At 41.6% G+C, this 17931-nt stretch overlaps 1 protein-coding gene across 10 annotated transcripts in view; it reads left to right on the top strand.

The window, feature by feature from the left end:
* stat5a (signal transducer and activator of transcription 5a) overlaps positions 1-13979 on the top strand; it is a 91165-nt gene extending 77186 nt beyond the window's left edge. For 8 of the 10 annotated variants that reach the window (XM_088906095.1, XM_088906099.1, XM_088906093.1 and 5 more), the window contains 11 exons: positions 10-189; positions 1129-1216; positions 1412-1534; positions 1740-1832; positions 2932-3159; positions 4591-4685; positions 5579-5721; positions 7955-8110; positions 8363-8414; positions 9486-9593; positions 11163-13979. In XM_088906095.1, the coding sequence (XP_088762221.1) occupies positions 10-189; positions 1129-1216; positions 1412-1534; positions 1740-1832; positions 2932-3159; positions 4591-4685; positions 5579-5721; positions 7955-8110; positions 8363-8414; positions 9486-9593; positions 11163-11289 (1393 nt within the window). In that variant the 3' untranslated portion in view covers positions 11290-13979. The remainder of the gene's footprint in view (positions 1-9; positions 190-1128; positions 1217-1411; positions 1535-1739; positions 1833-2931; positions 3160-4590; positions 4686-5578; positions 5722-7954; positions 8111-8362; positions 8415-9485; positions 9594-11162) is intronic. The other 2 variants (XM_088906100.1, XM_088906092.1) reach the window with 1 other exon arrangement.
* The last annotated feature ends 3952 nt before the right edge of the window (positions 13980-17931 follow it).

A 17931-nucleotide genomic window follows, 5' to 3' on the forward strand; every position in this document is an offset into this window, starting at 1 on the left:
CCCTCTCAGCACCTTCATCATCGAGAAGCAGCCCCCGCAGGTCCTGAAGACGCAGACGAAGTTCGCGGCCACGGTGCGGCTGCTGGTGGGGGGGAAGCTGAACGTGCACATGAACCCCCCGCAGGTCAAGGCCACCATCATCAGCGAGCAGCAAGCCAAGGCCCTGCTGAAGAACGAGAACACCCGGAAGTGAGGCGCTCTCCTCTTGTTCTCCCCGTCTCTCCACGCTCAGATCCCTCTTTTTACTGCCTCTTTCACCGTTTTCATCTGTGCGGTTCCTTTCTTTTTTTATTGGCTTGACCAACTATAGCTGTGCTGCTTAAGCAGTTAACTTCAGTTGCACAATCTAATTGTCAGGTGAAGCAAACTTAAAAGGGAGGTTGAAAAGAATTCTGATTATTATAATGTATCGTAATTATGGGTTATTTTGAAATAATAATAGAAAACAGTCATAAAATTGCCTGCAGGCAATAAAACAGGAACTGTAACATGGAACCTCAGTAAATAACCCCCCTCCTCACCCTAGCAGAGCTCTCCCTGTGTGTCTTTCGATACCGGAGGAAAATTGTCCGATAACCATCCTGGAAAGGGTCATGAGCCTATGGAAATGGAAACATATACTTGAAGGTCAACACAGGCGCACCCTGTTACTGTACAAAATACAGAACTTGAAGCTGTGCTGCTTAGAGAGGAGGGGAATGAGAGCTGAAGAATCTTGATATCCCTTCCAAGGTTTTCCGAACTTTCCCCACACGTGGCTTGTGTCCTCGACACATCCCCAGTGTCGTGCTTTTTATCTGGTGGTGCAAAGCAAGGTGACCTAACTATTGATATTGAATACAAATTTTGGGGACATTACCTTTGTTGTAGGATATTCTCATTCTAATCCACAGTTGTCAACCGTCTCCAGTTCAGCTCATCAGAAAGGGCAGGTTGCATTTAACCAGATAAATTGAATTGAGCATTCATTGCTAAATGTATAGATACTACATGCATTGCCGAAAAATAGTCTCTACAGGGTTTTGAGTGCACAGGAATATTGTTCATTTTGTGACAAAATGTAGCCCCATAACGGGGCTAAAACATTCAGATGTGCTGCTGACCAAAAGATGTTGTTTTGTGTTTCAGTGACAGCAGTGGAGAGATCCTCAACAATAACTGTGTCATGGAGTACCACCAAACCACTGGAACTCTCAGTGCCCACTTTAGGAATATGGTGAGATTTTTTTCACAAAAGGGTGTTGGACTTAGAAACTTCAGAATTATTAGAATTAAAAAAAAATATTGGCTATTGGGTCACTGAAATACCACCCCTTGACGTGTCCTGGTTTAGAGATGTGAGAAGTGTCACACAGTGTGAGGCCTTATCCTGACTTCTGTGAGCGACTGGGATTTGTCTTCTCTCTTCCAGTCTTTGAAAAGGATCAAGCGTTCCGATCGACGGGGGGCGGAGTCCGTGACGGAGGAGAAATTCACCATCCTGTTTGAGTCGCAGTTCAGCGTTGGGGGGAACGAGCTGGTGTTTCAAGTCAAGGTCTCCACTGATTTCAGCTTCTTACTTCTTTTTGTACTGTTCCAAATCAGCAAGGCTGAGAAAGCCCTGCTCATCTCTCAAAGATTCCACTTTGGGAACTTTTGTTCTCATCACGTGTCGTTTCACCGTTTTTACAAGTTACAGAACCATTCATCAAAAGCTTTCCATGTGCTTGAGAATCCAATGTCCCTCTTCTCCCAAACAGACGTTATCACTTCCAGTTGTGGTGATCGTCCATGGCAGCCAAGACAACAATGCCACAGCGACAGTACTGTGGGACAACGCCTTTGCTGAACCGGTGAGTCCCGGTTTACTCTCTTACTCCTCTCTTTGAGCTGGACATTGCACAAATTGCAGAAAGTGCACTATTGAAATTAAATCATTTCCAGCACAAAGCTCAATGCCGCTCCCACTCTCATATTAAAGTACAGCTGTTGCAAATCTTTTGGTTTTTGTTTTCCAAAAAACAAACATCGAGGTGTCCTATGGGAAATTATGGCCTTTTGATAACATTGTGCCTCGGAGTTGGAGTTGGATGACACATCAGTTTACAATCTGCTGTTTGAGGTTTATCTCTACCATCACAGTTTGCAAAGCTATTGTGATAGGAGGGAGAGAGCTTCCCTCTTGGAAAACTTCCAGCTGGTCAGCTGCTTTTTATGTAAAATAGTTTATATTTCATGGTTTTAAAGTATGTTACATGTCACATTATGTAATAATTCTGGGAAGGAGGATATGTTTTCCAAGTAATTCTCGGAACGTATTTCATTTTCAGTAGCCTGGATGGCAGCAACCCTGTGAACGCTGACAGGTGCTACATGTGGGGCACTCAGAGCTGTGGCATGGGGTGGCGTTTTCTTGGGACACTTTGTGCATGTCACATAGCGATGTTAAAAAGGTGCAATGGAGGAGTTTTTTGACTGAGGTGGTGGCAGAGGAGGCAGAGATGCACGTGTGATCTGCTGTGTGAAGCACATGATACATTTCCCTTTTTAAAAGTACTTAAAGGGACTTGTTTTCTGAGTAGAGGTGGGGTGTGGGTGGTGGAAAACTTCATGTTCTGAAATAAATTTCAGAATGTGAACTTAAATTAGGGACAGAAATGAAAAAAAAAGTAATACGGAGATCCTGACATATAAAACTGAGCAAACCTGCTAAAGACCTCAAGTAGTGTGTGACACTACTCCAAAACTGGAACTTGTGTAGTAGCTTGGCCCTGTGCGTCCTGCTAGGCCATATGCAGACAAACATCTGAAAGAGAAATATAGATGTATCCCAGAGTGCAGTAAGATTGTAAGGTTGGGATGCTCAGTTAAATGTGGAAGGGGCTCGGTTGTTACTCGTGATGATCTGTGCAGAGTATCATGGAAATGTCTGTTACCGGGGTGTGACCCCAGATCTCCTCTGTGCTTTCGCAGGGGAGGGTGCCCTTCATCGTCCCGGACAAGGTGCTGTGGCCGCAGCTGTGCGAGGCGCTCAACATGAAGTTCAAGGCGGAGGTGCAGAGCACAAGGGGGCTGTCGGAGGAGAACCTAGTCTTTCTGGCTCAGAAGGCCTTCAGCAGCACCAGCGTCAACCCGGAAGACTACCGCAGCATGACCATGTCCTGGTCACAGTTCAACAGGGTATGGTTCAAAGCACAATATAGGGTAGAATAACTTTCTGTTTCCATGGTGTCCATTTTCTTCCATCTATTTTCTAACCTTTTTCCAAAGTTCTTAGGGGGAGCCAGAGCCTGTCCCGCCAAACAGACCCAAGGTGTTATACACCTAGGTTGGGATGCTAGACCATCACAGGACACACACACTCACACCAGAACCAATTTTCCCAGAAACCCAAAAAAATATGTATGTTTTTAGACTGGGAGGAAATTAGAGCATCTGGAGGAAGCCATTGTGATCACGGGGAAAAAGTACAAACTACATTCTAATAGCTTCCCAGGTCTGGAATTGAACCCAGGGCCCCAGCGCTGAGAGGCAGCAATGCTGACCACTGTGCCACTGCGCTGCCCTTCTTTCTTTTCCACTGGTGTGAAATTAAGGAAGTACTGGTCTGCTCTTAGTTGCTTTGTTCAACAAATGAAACATTGAAAATGAACACTTTCCCACATGAAAATAGAGGGGAGATGCGGATACACTGGCATCCTTTGAGAAATGGCTGGGTGAGATCCAAGTGTCAATAAACCATGAGTAACCAGAGGAGGTAGATAAGCTGAATGTCTTCCTCTCATTTGCAACCTGGGATATCAATCCATGTCCCTCCAGTCACGGGTTAAGAGAAGTGGGAGTTTCTTAATTCATTGACCACCGTGTTAGAGAGCATCAAGGATGGAAATCAACTCCTCTCGCAAAGAAGCTTGATCTGTCTGAGGTTTTATGACCTGCAATTTTCTTACACAAATATTTGTATACAGACATAATTGGGTGCAAAACTAGTAATGTTAATACTCCTTTAACACGTCTATGTAAGCTGTCGTCGTCTAAATAAGTTAATAGGCATGAGGCGTCCAGCTCCCGATGCTGGCTTACATACAGGAGTCTGCAGTGCATAAACAAGCAGTGCCCTTTTGCTCTTTCTTGGGTATTTGCCACTTTGGCACAGTAGGTTTGCCTCTTATTTGAGCTGGGCTCCTGGTGATGTGCCAGAGACAGCAGTTTGAAACAGAGAGCCACTGTATACTCAATACTTATTTGAAAAAGTCTATACTTGAGCCTATTTGCTCATCAGACAGGAGCTTTTTCCTGATTTCATTAGCATTAAAAGGCTTGAGAACAGACTATGCAACCTCCCCACCCCCACCCCTCTTCTGGTTGGGATCCCAGTCCCTTCCAGGGTCACCTGGGATATATTTATAAATTAAGGTGGACACAAACAACTGCAGGAAATTACCTTGCTCAGGGGTACATCAGCGGTCTGCAGCAGGAACTGAAATCCACTCCTTCCCAGCTGAGAGCCCAGAGTGCTAACCACTACACTGTGATGCCCACTAACAGACAACGGCTAAGAGTGTTCGTCTGCGTCACTGTGAAGCCTGTCATCCTCTTGTACCTTTGCAGGAAAGCTTACCTGGTCGAAACTTCACGTTCTGGCAGTGGTTTGATGGAGTTATGGAGCTCACGAAAAAGCACCTGAAACCCCATTGGAATGATGGGTGAGAGAGTTCTTCACTATTACTGACCTTTTATGCAGCATTAAAAAATCCAGACTCAATGGAGTAAAGGTCTTGAGGAGTTTTCCTACATTAGGTGTAATTAACTTTATTATGCCCCTTTTCAAAAAGATGTTGGGCCAGGTGTTTAAAAGCCATGAAAGCTACTGAGAGATATAAACTTTTGTTAGGATCTTTTCCTGCTGTCATCATTTCCCCTGCTCTGTCTATATCCAAAACCTCTCCTTTACAACAAAATCCTCTTACAAGATGTTTTAATATGCAAAAAATGTTGATGCAGTTTTATGCCTTTCTAAGCTCTTACCAAGGGAGAGATACTGTACATCCACCCATTTTAGAACTGCTTCACCCAGTTCATAGCTGCATAGGCTATCCTGGCAGGCAACAGGTGCAAAGTGCGATAAATCCTGCTCCAGAATTAAATGCAGAGCCCCACTGATAGCACTGAAACACACTGCGCCACCATGTTGATGTATATACTCTAGCCATCAATGCCACATTTCTCAGTGAAAGATTCTGGACACCTCATATCTTTCAAGGTGGGCGAACAGTTAGTTTTATTAAGTAATTGATCGGTTCAGGTAGATGGACCTGAAAGTTTCACAGGGCGTTGATGAAGTAACTGTTTGCGTTGACTCCTTGATCCAAGGTGAGCCGCTTTTAGATCACAATCCTAGAGCTGTAAAACAGTACAACAGTTCAGTTTAGATATTGCAGAGTGAAGGAACAAAACATTTGAGAATCTAACCCCAAATGCAGCAGCTTCTGCAGTGAACATATGAATAGAGGATACAGCAACTGTAGCAGGATCTGCAAGAGCAGTCTGAACATCTTGAGGATATGGAAGTGTGAGCTGTGCCCCCTGTGTGTTTCAGCGCGATACTGGGATTCGTGAACAAGCAGCAGGCCCAGGACATGTTGATGTCGAAACCCAATGGAACCTTCCTGCTGCGATTCAGCGACTCTGAGATTGGAGGGATAACCATAGCATGGGTGGCCGAAAACCCCAATAAAGCAGGTGCGGTATTATGATTAGATTGCTTTTGTGTTCAATTTAATATAGGCAGTGCTTATTTTCAGCTCAAAGTAAATGATTTAACAGTACCCAATAAGAATGTACCTCTATGAATTGCCTAGCAGATAAGTTCAGAGAGTGATGTTTCTAAACTAAATGTTTTTTAAGTCCATCTGACTTTTTTCCTCCTTCCTGATGGTCTGGAGTTGCATGTTAGTTGGCGTCTTCATGCAGAGGTATCATCAAAACTGCTGCTGCGGAATTTGGTACTCAGTAAAATGGTACTGAAGGAAATATGTTCCTAGTGATTGATGAGTGCTAGGTGAGAACATCATTTGTGCCCATAATGGCTTGCAAGTGCAAAAGATGATACAATGATACAATGCTGTCCAGGACAAAGCTGGACAGAGCTGCCTGTTGTCTTCTGGTATTGTTTCATGCAAAATGTCCTGTCCTGTGGGACACAGGTTTCACATTAAAATGTTGTGTAGGCCAACAAACTTCACAAGCCCACTGTATTGGTTTCAGTATAGCTGCGCTCTGAAGAAAAACCACAGCTGTGCTTTGGGGGAGAGAGGGATTACTACTTTTATAAGCCCCCGGTAGGTCAGGGACCTGCTAGTTGTCGTTTTGATTCTGCAGACCTTCCCCTCTTCTCATCTCTGCACAAATCCATTCATCGTTCAGGCTGTTCTAATTGAAGGGTTTGCACTTCGTAACCAAGGGGGAGAAAAATAGAACAGGAAGATGAGAATGAACTGCAAAATAGCATGCAACCTTTTTGTTCGTTGCAACAAGAATGGATCAAGCCAGCTTTGCACAGGCTGCCCAATCTTGCCATTTAAGGATACAGTGAATTTCTGAGGGGATTTACAGAAAACAAAAATTGCAGAAGTCACAGACTAAGAGCTACTTTCAGTATTGAGATCATTTCTTCATTTTTTCGTGTTTACGTGCACTTTGTCCTCTTACAGTCTGTGACAAATGCTGATCTATCTGTTTACCTGCATGTCTGTTCAGGTGTTTGCAGCATTTTACTATAATGTTCTTTTATTCAAGTTGTAATTCCAGTTTTGTAATAATTCATTCATCCATAGGGTCTCACCACTCTTTTGGTGGAATATCAGAGCTTTAAGATTGCGATGGTATGGTTACAAAGGGTGTTTATTATAGTCTTTGTCTAGAGCAATGTACATTATTTCCTAAACAAGAGTGCTTAGTATGAAAGGTCCATGTACATGCGGGTATTGAAAAGGAAACGTGATATTTGATTTATTAACAGTGACTAAAATTGTCGGTGTTTATTCCAGAACTGCATACCACTTCCTCCTGGCATTCTGCTGATGCACATTAGACCTTGCTTTCATTCACAAAAAATCAGTTCTGTCTGGGAAAAACGACATTACAGCAGCTAAGAGGTTATTTTTAAAAGCACAGATGTGAATGAAAGGCTAGAACCGATTTTCCCTTTTTCTGAGAAGTGAATCAACAGTTGATATTGTAAAGGAAAAATGAATTAATGAATAAGCATATTTTATCATAGAGTTAATGACACTTATTACAGTGGGAACTACATGGAAGTGCATTTAAACCAAGCACAGAAGGCGCTTTTTTACACAAAGAGTGGTGGGAGTGTGGAACAAGCTTTCCTGCCATTGTTAAAGCTAATGCCCTGGCTTCCTTCAAGGATGGGCTGGATGAGGTCCTTGTATCGAATACCAAATGACCTAGATGGGCTGAATGGCCTCTTCCCATTTGTAATTGTGCTTGTGCTCTCTGCTGGAGAAAGCCTGCATGCATTTTGTGCATGAACAAACTTGTGTATCAGTTTGGCTTAAGCCAGAATTTTATTAAATTCAAAATATTTACTTGCTGGTTTTCATTGTGACTCGGTTTTGTAAATGATTGATGGTTTATTTACATTGTTGTTGTCTTTTCAGGACTTTGGTGTACATTGCATGTAAACCCTGTTTAAAAATCGATCATTACATAATATTTTTAAATATACAGTATCAGGAACAAACTACAGAGGACGGGACAAATGTGTAAATATGTCCGCAGACAATATACTTCAAAAAAGAACAAAAGATTAAATGAGCACTGACCTTTGTGTTTAAAAGTTGAACCATGCCGCTGGTTAATTCTTTAATGATTGCAGGTGGCTGTTTAACATTTGTGTCGCCTCAGCTCTTAGCCTGTGCTGTCAGCCCTGTCTCATCTACCTATGACCCTGCAGGGGAAAGGATGGTGTGGAACCTGATGCCCTACACGACCAAAGATTTCTCCATCCGCTCTTTGGCTGATCGCATCAGCGACCTCAACCATCTGCTGTTCCTGTATCCTGACCGGCCGAAGGACGACGTCTTCTCCAAATACTACACCCCTCCTCTCTGTAGGCTTTTCTTTTTGTCTAATATAATTTTTTTTAGATTTGTAGTACAGAAATATGTTGTGTGTGTAAATATGAATACCATGATTACAAAATAGTTATATAATAATACTAATAATAAACTTTATATCGCACCTTTAAAGGTATCTTCTCAAAGCACTCCTAATGAATTTAATAGTTGCTAATACTTATATTCCTTCTAGTACTTGAATTTCAGCCATTCCACTAATTTCACCTACCATTTGTTTCCTGCAGCAAAACAAGTGGATGGGTATGTGAAGCCACAGATTAAACAGGTTGTGCCAGAGTAAGTTGAACACTTTTTCTTTTACCTGTCACTTCACTTCTCACCAGATTGTGGGCATTTGCTTACCTGCAGTCCAGTAATATGGGCGTTTCAAGAAACTGAAATTCATTGCATTTGCTCACACGGATCGATTTTACACATTCCTGGGCAAAAGATTATTAAACCACTGAGCCGGACGATTATTTTGCAGATCATTGTCTGAAAGTCTCTGTCATGGCTACATTACAGTTCTCATTACGTACAGACGAACAAAAAGAAAGGGAGTGATTTACCCCAGTATTCTCCTACACAGTTCTGCATACGTCTTATTTTTCAATGACAGGCCCATGCATCATGCCCTGCAAGATCCTTTACATTAAGGATATGTGTTGTGTTATCTGCATTTTCTTCTTCTGATTTTTGCTGCAGTTGTGTTGTCCGAAATTGACTATTACAGTTTGGCAAGGCTCATTATGATTGTGTCAGAAACTAAAGATCTCGGTCATTGTAGATGATGAGAATAGGTTAATTTGCAATATCAAAAGTACAGTTGCTTTAGATTTCTCATCATGGTGTCTTATTTCATTTCCCTGCTCCATGGGTTCTCATCTGTGGCACTTCATCAGTAGGCATCGCTCTCTCAGTCTTAATTGGTCCTTCAGCATGCATAGATCTCCCTGTTATCAGCTTTGATGCGGATCGCCCTGGGCCTTCCTTTGCCTCCCAGCCCATTTAAACAAGAGCATTAATTCCGTTTGACTCCTTTCATGTCAGCGTTGCAAATTTAATTGTGCACACGCTTGGGCTGAATGAAGATCTGCCATTTACAACTTCTCTTAGAATGCCAATTGCCAATTAGGAGATCTCACTTGGCTACATTTCTGCTTAAATATCCTGCAGTTAACATGTGGGACCAGCTCCAAGACGGAGCCATGTAGACCTGAATTCAGTAAATGATTACAGCTTATTAGTCTGGGCAAAGCTGTGACTCAGTCAACCCCAGTGGTACAGTAGATACTTTCTTTCTGGTTGCTTTTCTGCTTTCCTTCTCCCTTTCTTGGGTCGTTTTTAATACTTCTTTTTCTGCTTCAGGTTTGCAACTGCACCTCCTGACCCATCTGGGGCAAATGCCACCTATATGGATCACGCGGCCTCTCCATCTGTCAGTCACCCACACACCTATGGCATATACCCCACCACGTAAGTGCCTTGTATTTGTAGAACACATGTCCTAGGCACACCTCTCAGTGGGCATTCTTTTGCAGCCGACATAATCGTAACAAATTATTTTGTCCATCCATCCATTTTCTAACTGCTTCTTCCAATTCCGGGTCATGGGAGAGCTCAGTCCTATCCCAGCAAGCGTTGGGTACAAGGCAGGGTACATCCTGGACTGGACTCCACTCCATCGGAGGGCACACAGAGACACAGACACGCACAATCACACCAGGGCCAGTTTTCGCAGAAGCCAGTTCACCTCCTAGCCTGTCTTTGGACTGCCAGAGGAAACCAGAGCACCCGGAGGAAACCCCTGCAAACATGGGGACAGCATGCAAACTCCACTCAGATAGCAAGACTCTTAAGTAAAATCTATAAAACAACTGTGCACCATTGGCCAGGATTGCTGGAGTCAGGTCAGCCTCAGCTCCTGGGCCCTGCTGGGAGCCTGCAAGCCTGCAATGATGCTGGTGAGAGACGTGTGGCTCCTTCAGGCAGCACTAACAGTCCTGGAAGGCACTGCGGAACCTGCAGCGCGTCTCTGGCTGAGTGGTCCTGCCAGGTCTTGTAACCACAAGCTGGATCCTACACGTTTGCAGGTTCTGAGCTTAATTTAAATAAAATAATTTACGGTGGATTACTCTGCATTTTCCCTTTAATAAAACCTTTTTGTAAAAAGATTATTGAGGCATTTTGCCTTTAAAGTGGTTGATGCTAGGCATCGGCTAGTTTTATGATAGCCATAACTTAAAACGAATGTAAACCCATTATAAGGCTAAGGCTTTTTTTCAATTTTGTGGTTCCGAACTTATGCCAACATCAAACTGTGTTATGACAAGATGAATTAAAAAACATCTCATAGAAGCAATACATAATAGATGACATTCGATAACATAATTAGGTTTTAAAACTAGAGATAATGCACCTTAAAGTATAACATAGGTCTATTGTGTGACAGCATGCATAATCACAGCATTTTTTAAGTATCATTGTGTATCGTCTTTTAAAATAACAATACCCATTTCATTAAGCAGCTAGAAAAACGCATAACTGCTGATTTTAAACAACTTGGCAACTAGCGTACAAGACATAAAATAATTTTCACTTTGTATGTATCCTGAATTCCAGGTGCATTTAATCAAATGGATAAAAATGTCTTCAAAACATAAATGATACCTTTTTCATTGTTATTATCGGATTATGATATTATCTGAAAAAACATCCGAGGAATAGAAAGTCGTCAAAGTGACAGCAGAATTGCAGTTAATGAAGTTTTAATAAGAGTATCTTCTTTTATGTGATACCTGCCGGTGCCGAGTGTTTTAAAGCAGAATTTAAGAAATTCAAGGGAAAAAGTGCTTAAAGCGCCAGGATAGGGACATTTTTCTTATGAGTTGGTCTGTTTGTGTATGTCCATATACCTCGGCATGTGTCTGTCTGTGCGAATGAGTGTGTGCCTCCCTGTTTTTGTGTGTTAATAGATGTGTGTACAGTACGTGCGCATACGCAGGCGTCTTCCTGGGTGTGAACGGTTCCATTTTGTCCTTACAGGAATGACACCATGCTGGATGCGGATGGGGAGTTTGACCTGGATGACACCATGGATGTGGCCAGACATGTGGAAGAGCTGCTGCGTCGCCCAATGGAGAGTCAGTGGATTGGACACACCCAATCGTGACCTCTGACCCCTCACTGCCCCCCTCAGCCCCAGAAAGAAGTCATCCCCCAAATTTTTGGATGGTCTAATTCCATTGTTTGTTTAATCTCATTTTATTTTATTTTTATTTTATTTTAAAGAACCATAATGTGAAATGTTAATAATGGTTGTGAGTCTAATATTGTTTTTCAGCATGGTAATTGAATTGCAATTCATTCTCTTTTCCTTCACACCTGTAAAACACAGACATAAAAGAAACGCAGCAGTTTACGCTGCTAAAGATATCGCTATCATATTGTAAAAAGCCATTCGCTGTTGCATGTTTGTTTTTTTACAGCTTTTTTTTGCATTTTAAGAAAGTGTCACAAAAAAAACTACTGTACAAAAAAAAACTTTAAACCGTTTTAACAGTCTGTATTCTGATGCAATGGTTCAGTGAAATTGTCTACACCTATATTTGATTCACTGCCTTCTCATCACAAAATAATTTTTAATTATGAACTCACTTAGGTTCTGCAGGTTTTTAGTTCCAAGGATTTGGTGTTTTGTTGTGCGATTTGTGTTTAAAGTAACGTTTTGTGTTATGTTCAAGTGATGAGATAATGGTGCCGCATTTCCAATCCATCTGGGTTGTCAAAGTGCTTGAGGGTGAAGGAAGGAGAAGGTGAGGCTGTAAGCTGCCTGTATATAACTGTGCCTGTTGGGGAACAGGGAGGCGTCTGTGGCTTGGAACCTCAGGGGCAGAAAGCTCTCTTTGTGGGCGTCTGTCTTCTGTCTTAAGAGATCGAAACTACTCTGCGGCTGTCCTGTTGGCTCAGATGCACAACATGAATTATTTTGCAGTAGGAGTTGTGCTCTTAGAGTACTGATGGGCTTCATTTTTTAGTTTTTTTTATATCCCTCCCCAATTAGGATTTGCCAGTTTGTCTCTTTACCTCTCTACTCACAGCAGCAACTCCTGTACTGCACAGGAAAGCAGTAGGGGGCGGGCGGGCAGTCTCTCCTGACCCCCCCCACCCATCAGGGCCACCCATCTTCTGACTCTGACCCATCTTGCGCGCGACAGGAGTTACTGTAGACTGGAGGAGCAGCGTGCCTCTCGTTGACGTCGCGGCAAGCCTACAGGTGGCTGGAAGTTGCATACAGGAGTCACTAAAAAGAAACGAGACAGCCGTGGCAGACTAATCGTCAATCCACCCCTGATGGCACTCTGCCACTTGTGTGCCACCTTTTGGGGAGTTCTGTCAGTCAGTTACTGATATGACCCAGGATCAACTTTCAGCTTAATAGATAATGGAGCACAACCTCCGATGGCCTTTATTTGCCGATTGTGCACTGTGACTAGAGTGAGGTTGTTGAGGTTCCAGGCCTGCAAGAGAGCCCCTTTCTCCTGTAGGGGACTTTTAATCATGCTGAGCATTGAAGGTTTCATACAGTGCTCCGTTTGCTGTTTTCCTATATGTTCAAAGACACAGTACACTAAAGAGACAACCGCTCACTATGTTGGACTTGAGATTATGTAAGCATAGTTTTTATGTTTAAATGCCCATATGTAAGCTCAGGCAGTATTAAGTCCATTGTGCACTGGATCCAATTCCTGTACTATGTTTGTCTGAAAAAGCAGAAGTTAATTTCATTGCATGTTCAATTTGTTAGTCATTTAAATGTCTGGGCTTGTATCTTTAGCAATCTTTTGCTGTAAAGAAAACAAAGTACTAGACATCAAAAGCTAACAAAAAGTGATACCATGCACATCCAAAATGTAGGAGGTTGGACTGGATGCATGTTTCATTGGTAATTTTTATTTTAATATACATATCATGTATGCCCTATTTAACTCTGATTCCTTGCTTAATGCAGCATTTCTTTTTTTATCCTCGTCTGACATTTTTCCTTAAAAGTTGTTTTAAGATCGGCTATAGACCATGGCTGCTGTTCCAGAGTCAGGCTTCCTAGACGGCAATGTGGAGTTGTGGGAGTACATGCTTTTGCACAGCGTCATTGTAGTGTAAACTGAGCTTATATCGATTTCCAGAAGCCACCTGCTGCAGTCTCGTTGGACAAGGAGTGACAGGAAACGTGCATAGTCTGTAATTTAGTCAGGGCTTGAGAATTCCACTTGTTAAATCAAGAGCAGGATTGGATTTGGTGTGCAGTGGCTTTTAGGATCTTGTTTCTGTTTGTCCCTGTAGGAAAGACATCTTGATTACCCATCCCATGATGCTTTTTGAAGAAGACAATCTAACCAAAAATAAGGCTGCTATCTGTTTTCTAGCCCTTTGATGAGGAATCTTTCTCAGACTTTGCATGGAATTCATGCGAAGCCGTGTTTTTTTTCCAACCAGTCACTCCTCTTTTTCTGTTGTTCCCCATTTTAAGATGCAGAATTGGAATTTTTCTTTATTCTTTTTTTATCATCATACAAAAAAAATAAAACTGTGCACACCTCTGCACACAATCCCTTACAAACCAGGTTAACATTGCATAACTCTGCCTCAACTCTTCCTATCATGATTGCTCAGAACGTAAAAGGCTCTCAGGTATGGAATGGATTATGGTTTCAGAGAGCTGTAACATAAGTATAGAAATGCAAGGAGAAATATATAAATATATTTTCTTTAAAATAATGCTATTTTATTACCGTGTAAATGTCTTTGCATATTATTCTAATCATGACTCATTTCCAATAAAAAATTAGCTGCCACCACTTTTCAGACTTGCATTGAAATATTGAGCAAAAGCCATCTGTGTTGATTAATGGCAAACTTGGAGTTCTATGGTACACAGCTTTAGTATAAATTGAGAGAGATGACTTCTTCTTTCAAACAATCCACTGTCTCCATCAAAAGGTTTATATCTGTGTACTCCCTTGCTCAAAGAGTCTGAAAAGAAACAGGGAAGTTGTGTTTTTTTCTAGTTCCTATTGCTAGTATTTCACCAAGCGTGTTTAATCTTGACTATATTAGGTAACGCTCTGCTCTGTTTTATGTTTGTTTATTATTTGTGTTGTGTTTTACTATGTGGATGTAAGCCAAGAAAAAAAAACAATTGGAATAAAGTTTTATAAATAATTTTAACAGTAAAAAAAATCTTCTGAAATAAATGCTGCTGTAGATGTGGATTAACAGCCGCTCTCCTGACCTGAACTGAGGAACATTATTCTTTTAAAAGAGATTTATGTGTGTTTTAGTTGGAAAGCATGTGGGAAACATTCTGGGCTCTAAACATGTCAAAACCTTAGGACACTGGGGCAGTGGAAGCTGATGTATGTGTCTATGCCTACCTCTCGTGAAGTGAGTTCAGAGGCGCAATCTTATACAGCTCTGTACAGACAGGCGCTGGCATGATAAAGTTCATAATTGTATTCTTAGGCTATGACTGTATACCAATGTATGACAGACCATGATAAGATTGTAATTAACACCCTATGTTCCTTGCACTGGCGTGTCTTTCCTACTGCAACCTTACAAGATGTTTGCAACCAACACATTGGATAGCAAGAAGGCTCGTGTGGGAATGCCATCTTTCCTGTACCAAAGGCACCTTTCTGGGAATTGGCGGGAGGTGGGGGTGGGTGTTACCCTTGTAGCCCTTTCTTTTTCTGGGGATGTAAGGCCCACTTGCATGTCTTTTTGCTTTGCACAAGGGCTCTGCAACATCACTGCACTGCCACCAGAGCAGCATGGTAACCCGCACCTGTCCCTCAGTGTCTCAATAAAAGACTGTTAGAACCGTTTCATGGGCATCCAACAAGGGCACTAAAGTGCTCCAGGTGGCTGCCCTAGACACCGTGTGCTAAATATTTATGAATACACCTGCCCCTCCTCCTTCAAACACACACGGTGCTTGTATGGCTTAGAAATCCTCTCTGATTTCTGATTTTCCGTTTATTGCGAATGAGAAGCGGTTCTATCACTGGTAACAAAAAATACGTGACCAGACACCACTCTTGTGTCCCGAGTCCTAAACGACTCGTGCAGGAAATAAAGGCCTCAACCAGAGCCCCACGTCTGCGAAAAAGCCAAACAGAAATCCTCTCGTCTTGCTCTTTTCATTCCCCAAATCCAGTTTGACATTTTACTCGGGGTTGTTATTGTTTAGCTAGTGTCAGAGATCACTCAGACAGAACGCTGTCAAGAATTAAACTCTTAAGGTTTTCATTTCCTTTGGGGCTTAGTCCAAGCAAGGCAAAAGAAAAACAAGCCATTTATCACTCGACTGTTTAGCAGGGTTAAGAAAACTCACTCCTGCCACCTTCTGGATGAAACATGTACTGTTGTTGTTGTTCATGTTGGCATGAAACATTTTTGTTTGAAGCAGATGGGAAGTTGTCTGCAGGGCTTACCTGCATTTTTCTCAACCCAGGATGTTGTTTGTCTAAACTGGATATTGGAGGTCTAAACTATGCAAATCAAAAGTTAAACTGCCCCAATAAATAGCCAAATTAAATTGTCTGCGTAGCGTTAGGAGTATAAAAATGAATTGCAGAAAAGAGGCTTTCTTTATAGCTCATCTTGAGATTTTCCATGAGCCTTTCCAGGCTTGGTTTTAAAGGTTCTAAGCAAATCTTTCATACCATTTTTGTGTATTTTCGTGTTAAAAAGATTTTATTGCAGATGAATTAGTAAGATTCTAAGGTGATTTTTTTAGTATTTTACAAAGTAAAAAAAGTACATAACTCATTATAGAAATACTCGCTAGAAATGTTTTTATTTATTAGTATATTAAAAAGTATTTTTTTTAAATAGTGGTGTTAAAATCAATGTGCATTGCAGAGTTAACCGAAACCAAGTATATATGCTCTCCCTGACCTCAGGCTACTCTGCATCTAATCTAATCTCTGCCCTCAAATGAGTTTCTGAACTTTTTTGCTCCTGGTTCCAACACTCTTGGACAGGTGGGGTCTAAAAGCTCAGAATCTTCTGGGTTGTGCTTTAATGCTGCCGAGCCCTGCAGAATTCCTCTGACTTCCAGGTCTGTGCATGAGGTATCCACTTGTTGCTAGGACACCTGCTTGCACCTGTTGCCTGGATACTGTTTGCTGTTTACATGGGAAGCCAGAGGTTACGGAATTGTTGCTGTCAAAAAAATATCTTGGAACACGCAGTACCAGGTTCTTTTTCTGTTATAACATTCTGCAGAAAAAAAGCAAGTGCATCCCTTTAACACTGGTATATAGGAACCTGATTGTTCCACATGTTCTGTGTTTTTGGGTTGTTTGTTACTTATTTAAGAGCAGTAGCTATGAATGTACAGGTAGGAGCCCTTATAGTTTGATATGTCCAGGTCAAGGAATGCAGCAGGTTACACAGTGAAATGCACAGCAAATGGACTTTGCAATTGTGGAATATTTCATTATTATTCCATCGTAAGATACAGTATTTGCTAAGTCTTGAAGAAGAAAAAGAGTATGGGATCTAAAATGGGATTTTCAGTTTTTATTTATTTTCTATCAGATGTTACAGTGGTGTGCACAGATGAGCAACCTGTGTCAGGCTGGCGGACGTCTGGCAGGATTTAATAAAATTGATGCCCTGTCCCGTTCTGTATCAATTGCATCTAATATTGATGGAGTTGTCTGGATACAAGTAGGAAAGTGTCCCAAGAATTATTCTTTATCATGAAGGAAAATAATGATGGAATATTTTTGTCATGCATGGCTGATCAAATCATGGAAATCATGTTTTGCATGGACAAGACAATTTCATTTTTTAAAAATGATTGTTTGTGACACTGGAGCTGGGATTGCAGGAAAGGTAGATCTTATTTATCTATGCAAATGTAAAGTGGAAAAAAGGTCAATCAAGCAACATTTTGCTGGGTGTTTCAATGTCCAGCATTTTGATTTATTAGATTTCTATTTTTGTCCTCTTCTGAAAATAGAAGCTTTGACTACCGTCACTCTAAATTGCCTCACTTGGAGAAAATGAAAAGGGAGCAATCAAGGCAGTCGTCGCATGCAGAATTGTATACTTTCTTCTGTGAATCGGACTAGCTTCCTGAATTCCCCAACCCCACTCAGCACTCCTGAGTACACTGCCATTCCTGCTGAGTGACCCCGTGGAGTAGATGAAGTAATTACTCCTGCTGTAGGTCCCAACTATCCGACATCTCCTGAGAACTGGTGTCATTCAGGCTTCAGACAACACACAGCATGTAAACGTTATTGACATGAATGCATTAAGAAAGATTTTGGCATCTCTTTTCAGAGGGTAAATTTCAGTTTTTTTTTATCAGCTCTTACATACGGTAGTGTGCATTGTGTCCTGCATAGAATTATGTTCTTGATTCGGCTGCATCATATTTGATAATAGAGTACATATTTGCCGATGTTGAAAATAATTGATGTATACACAGATGTGCAATGTTTGGCAGTATCTAATAAAATCGATGCCCTGTCCCATTCTGTATCATTCTACGAAAATTAAAGTTGAGCAATAACGGGAATAAGGAATACTTTCGCACACTTCGCAGACTGCGTTTTTCTGAACGCACTTCTGATTTGCACGTGTAATTATTATCTGAAATTGTACATCATAATAACTGAAATACACAGCAAGGTAAGTTAGTGAGTCTGTATTTTAAGTAAACGAAAGCCTTCAAAATGGTTTAAGAGTTAATAACTTTCCGAAAAGGCTAGATTCAGGTGTCCCGTTGGCTCCG

This window comes from Atractosteus spatula, chromosome 26 (assembly GCF_055471065.1).
Source record: "Atractosteus spatula isolate fAtrSpa1 chromosome 26, fAtrSpa1.hap1, whole genome shotgun sequence".
NCBI lineage: Eukaryota > Metazoa > Chordata > Actinopteri > Semionotiformes > Lepisosteidae > Atractosteus > Atractosteus spatula.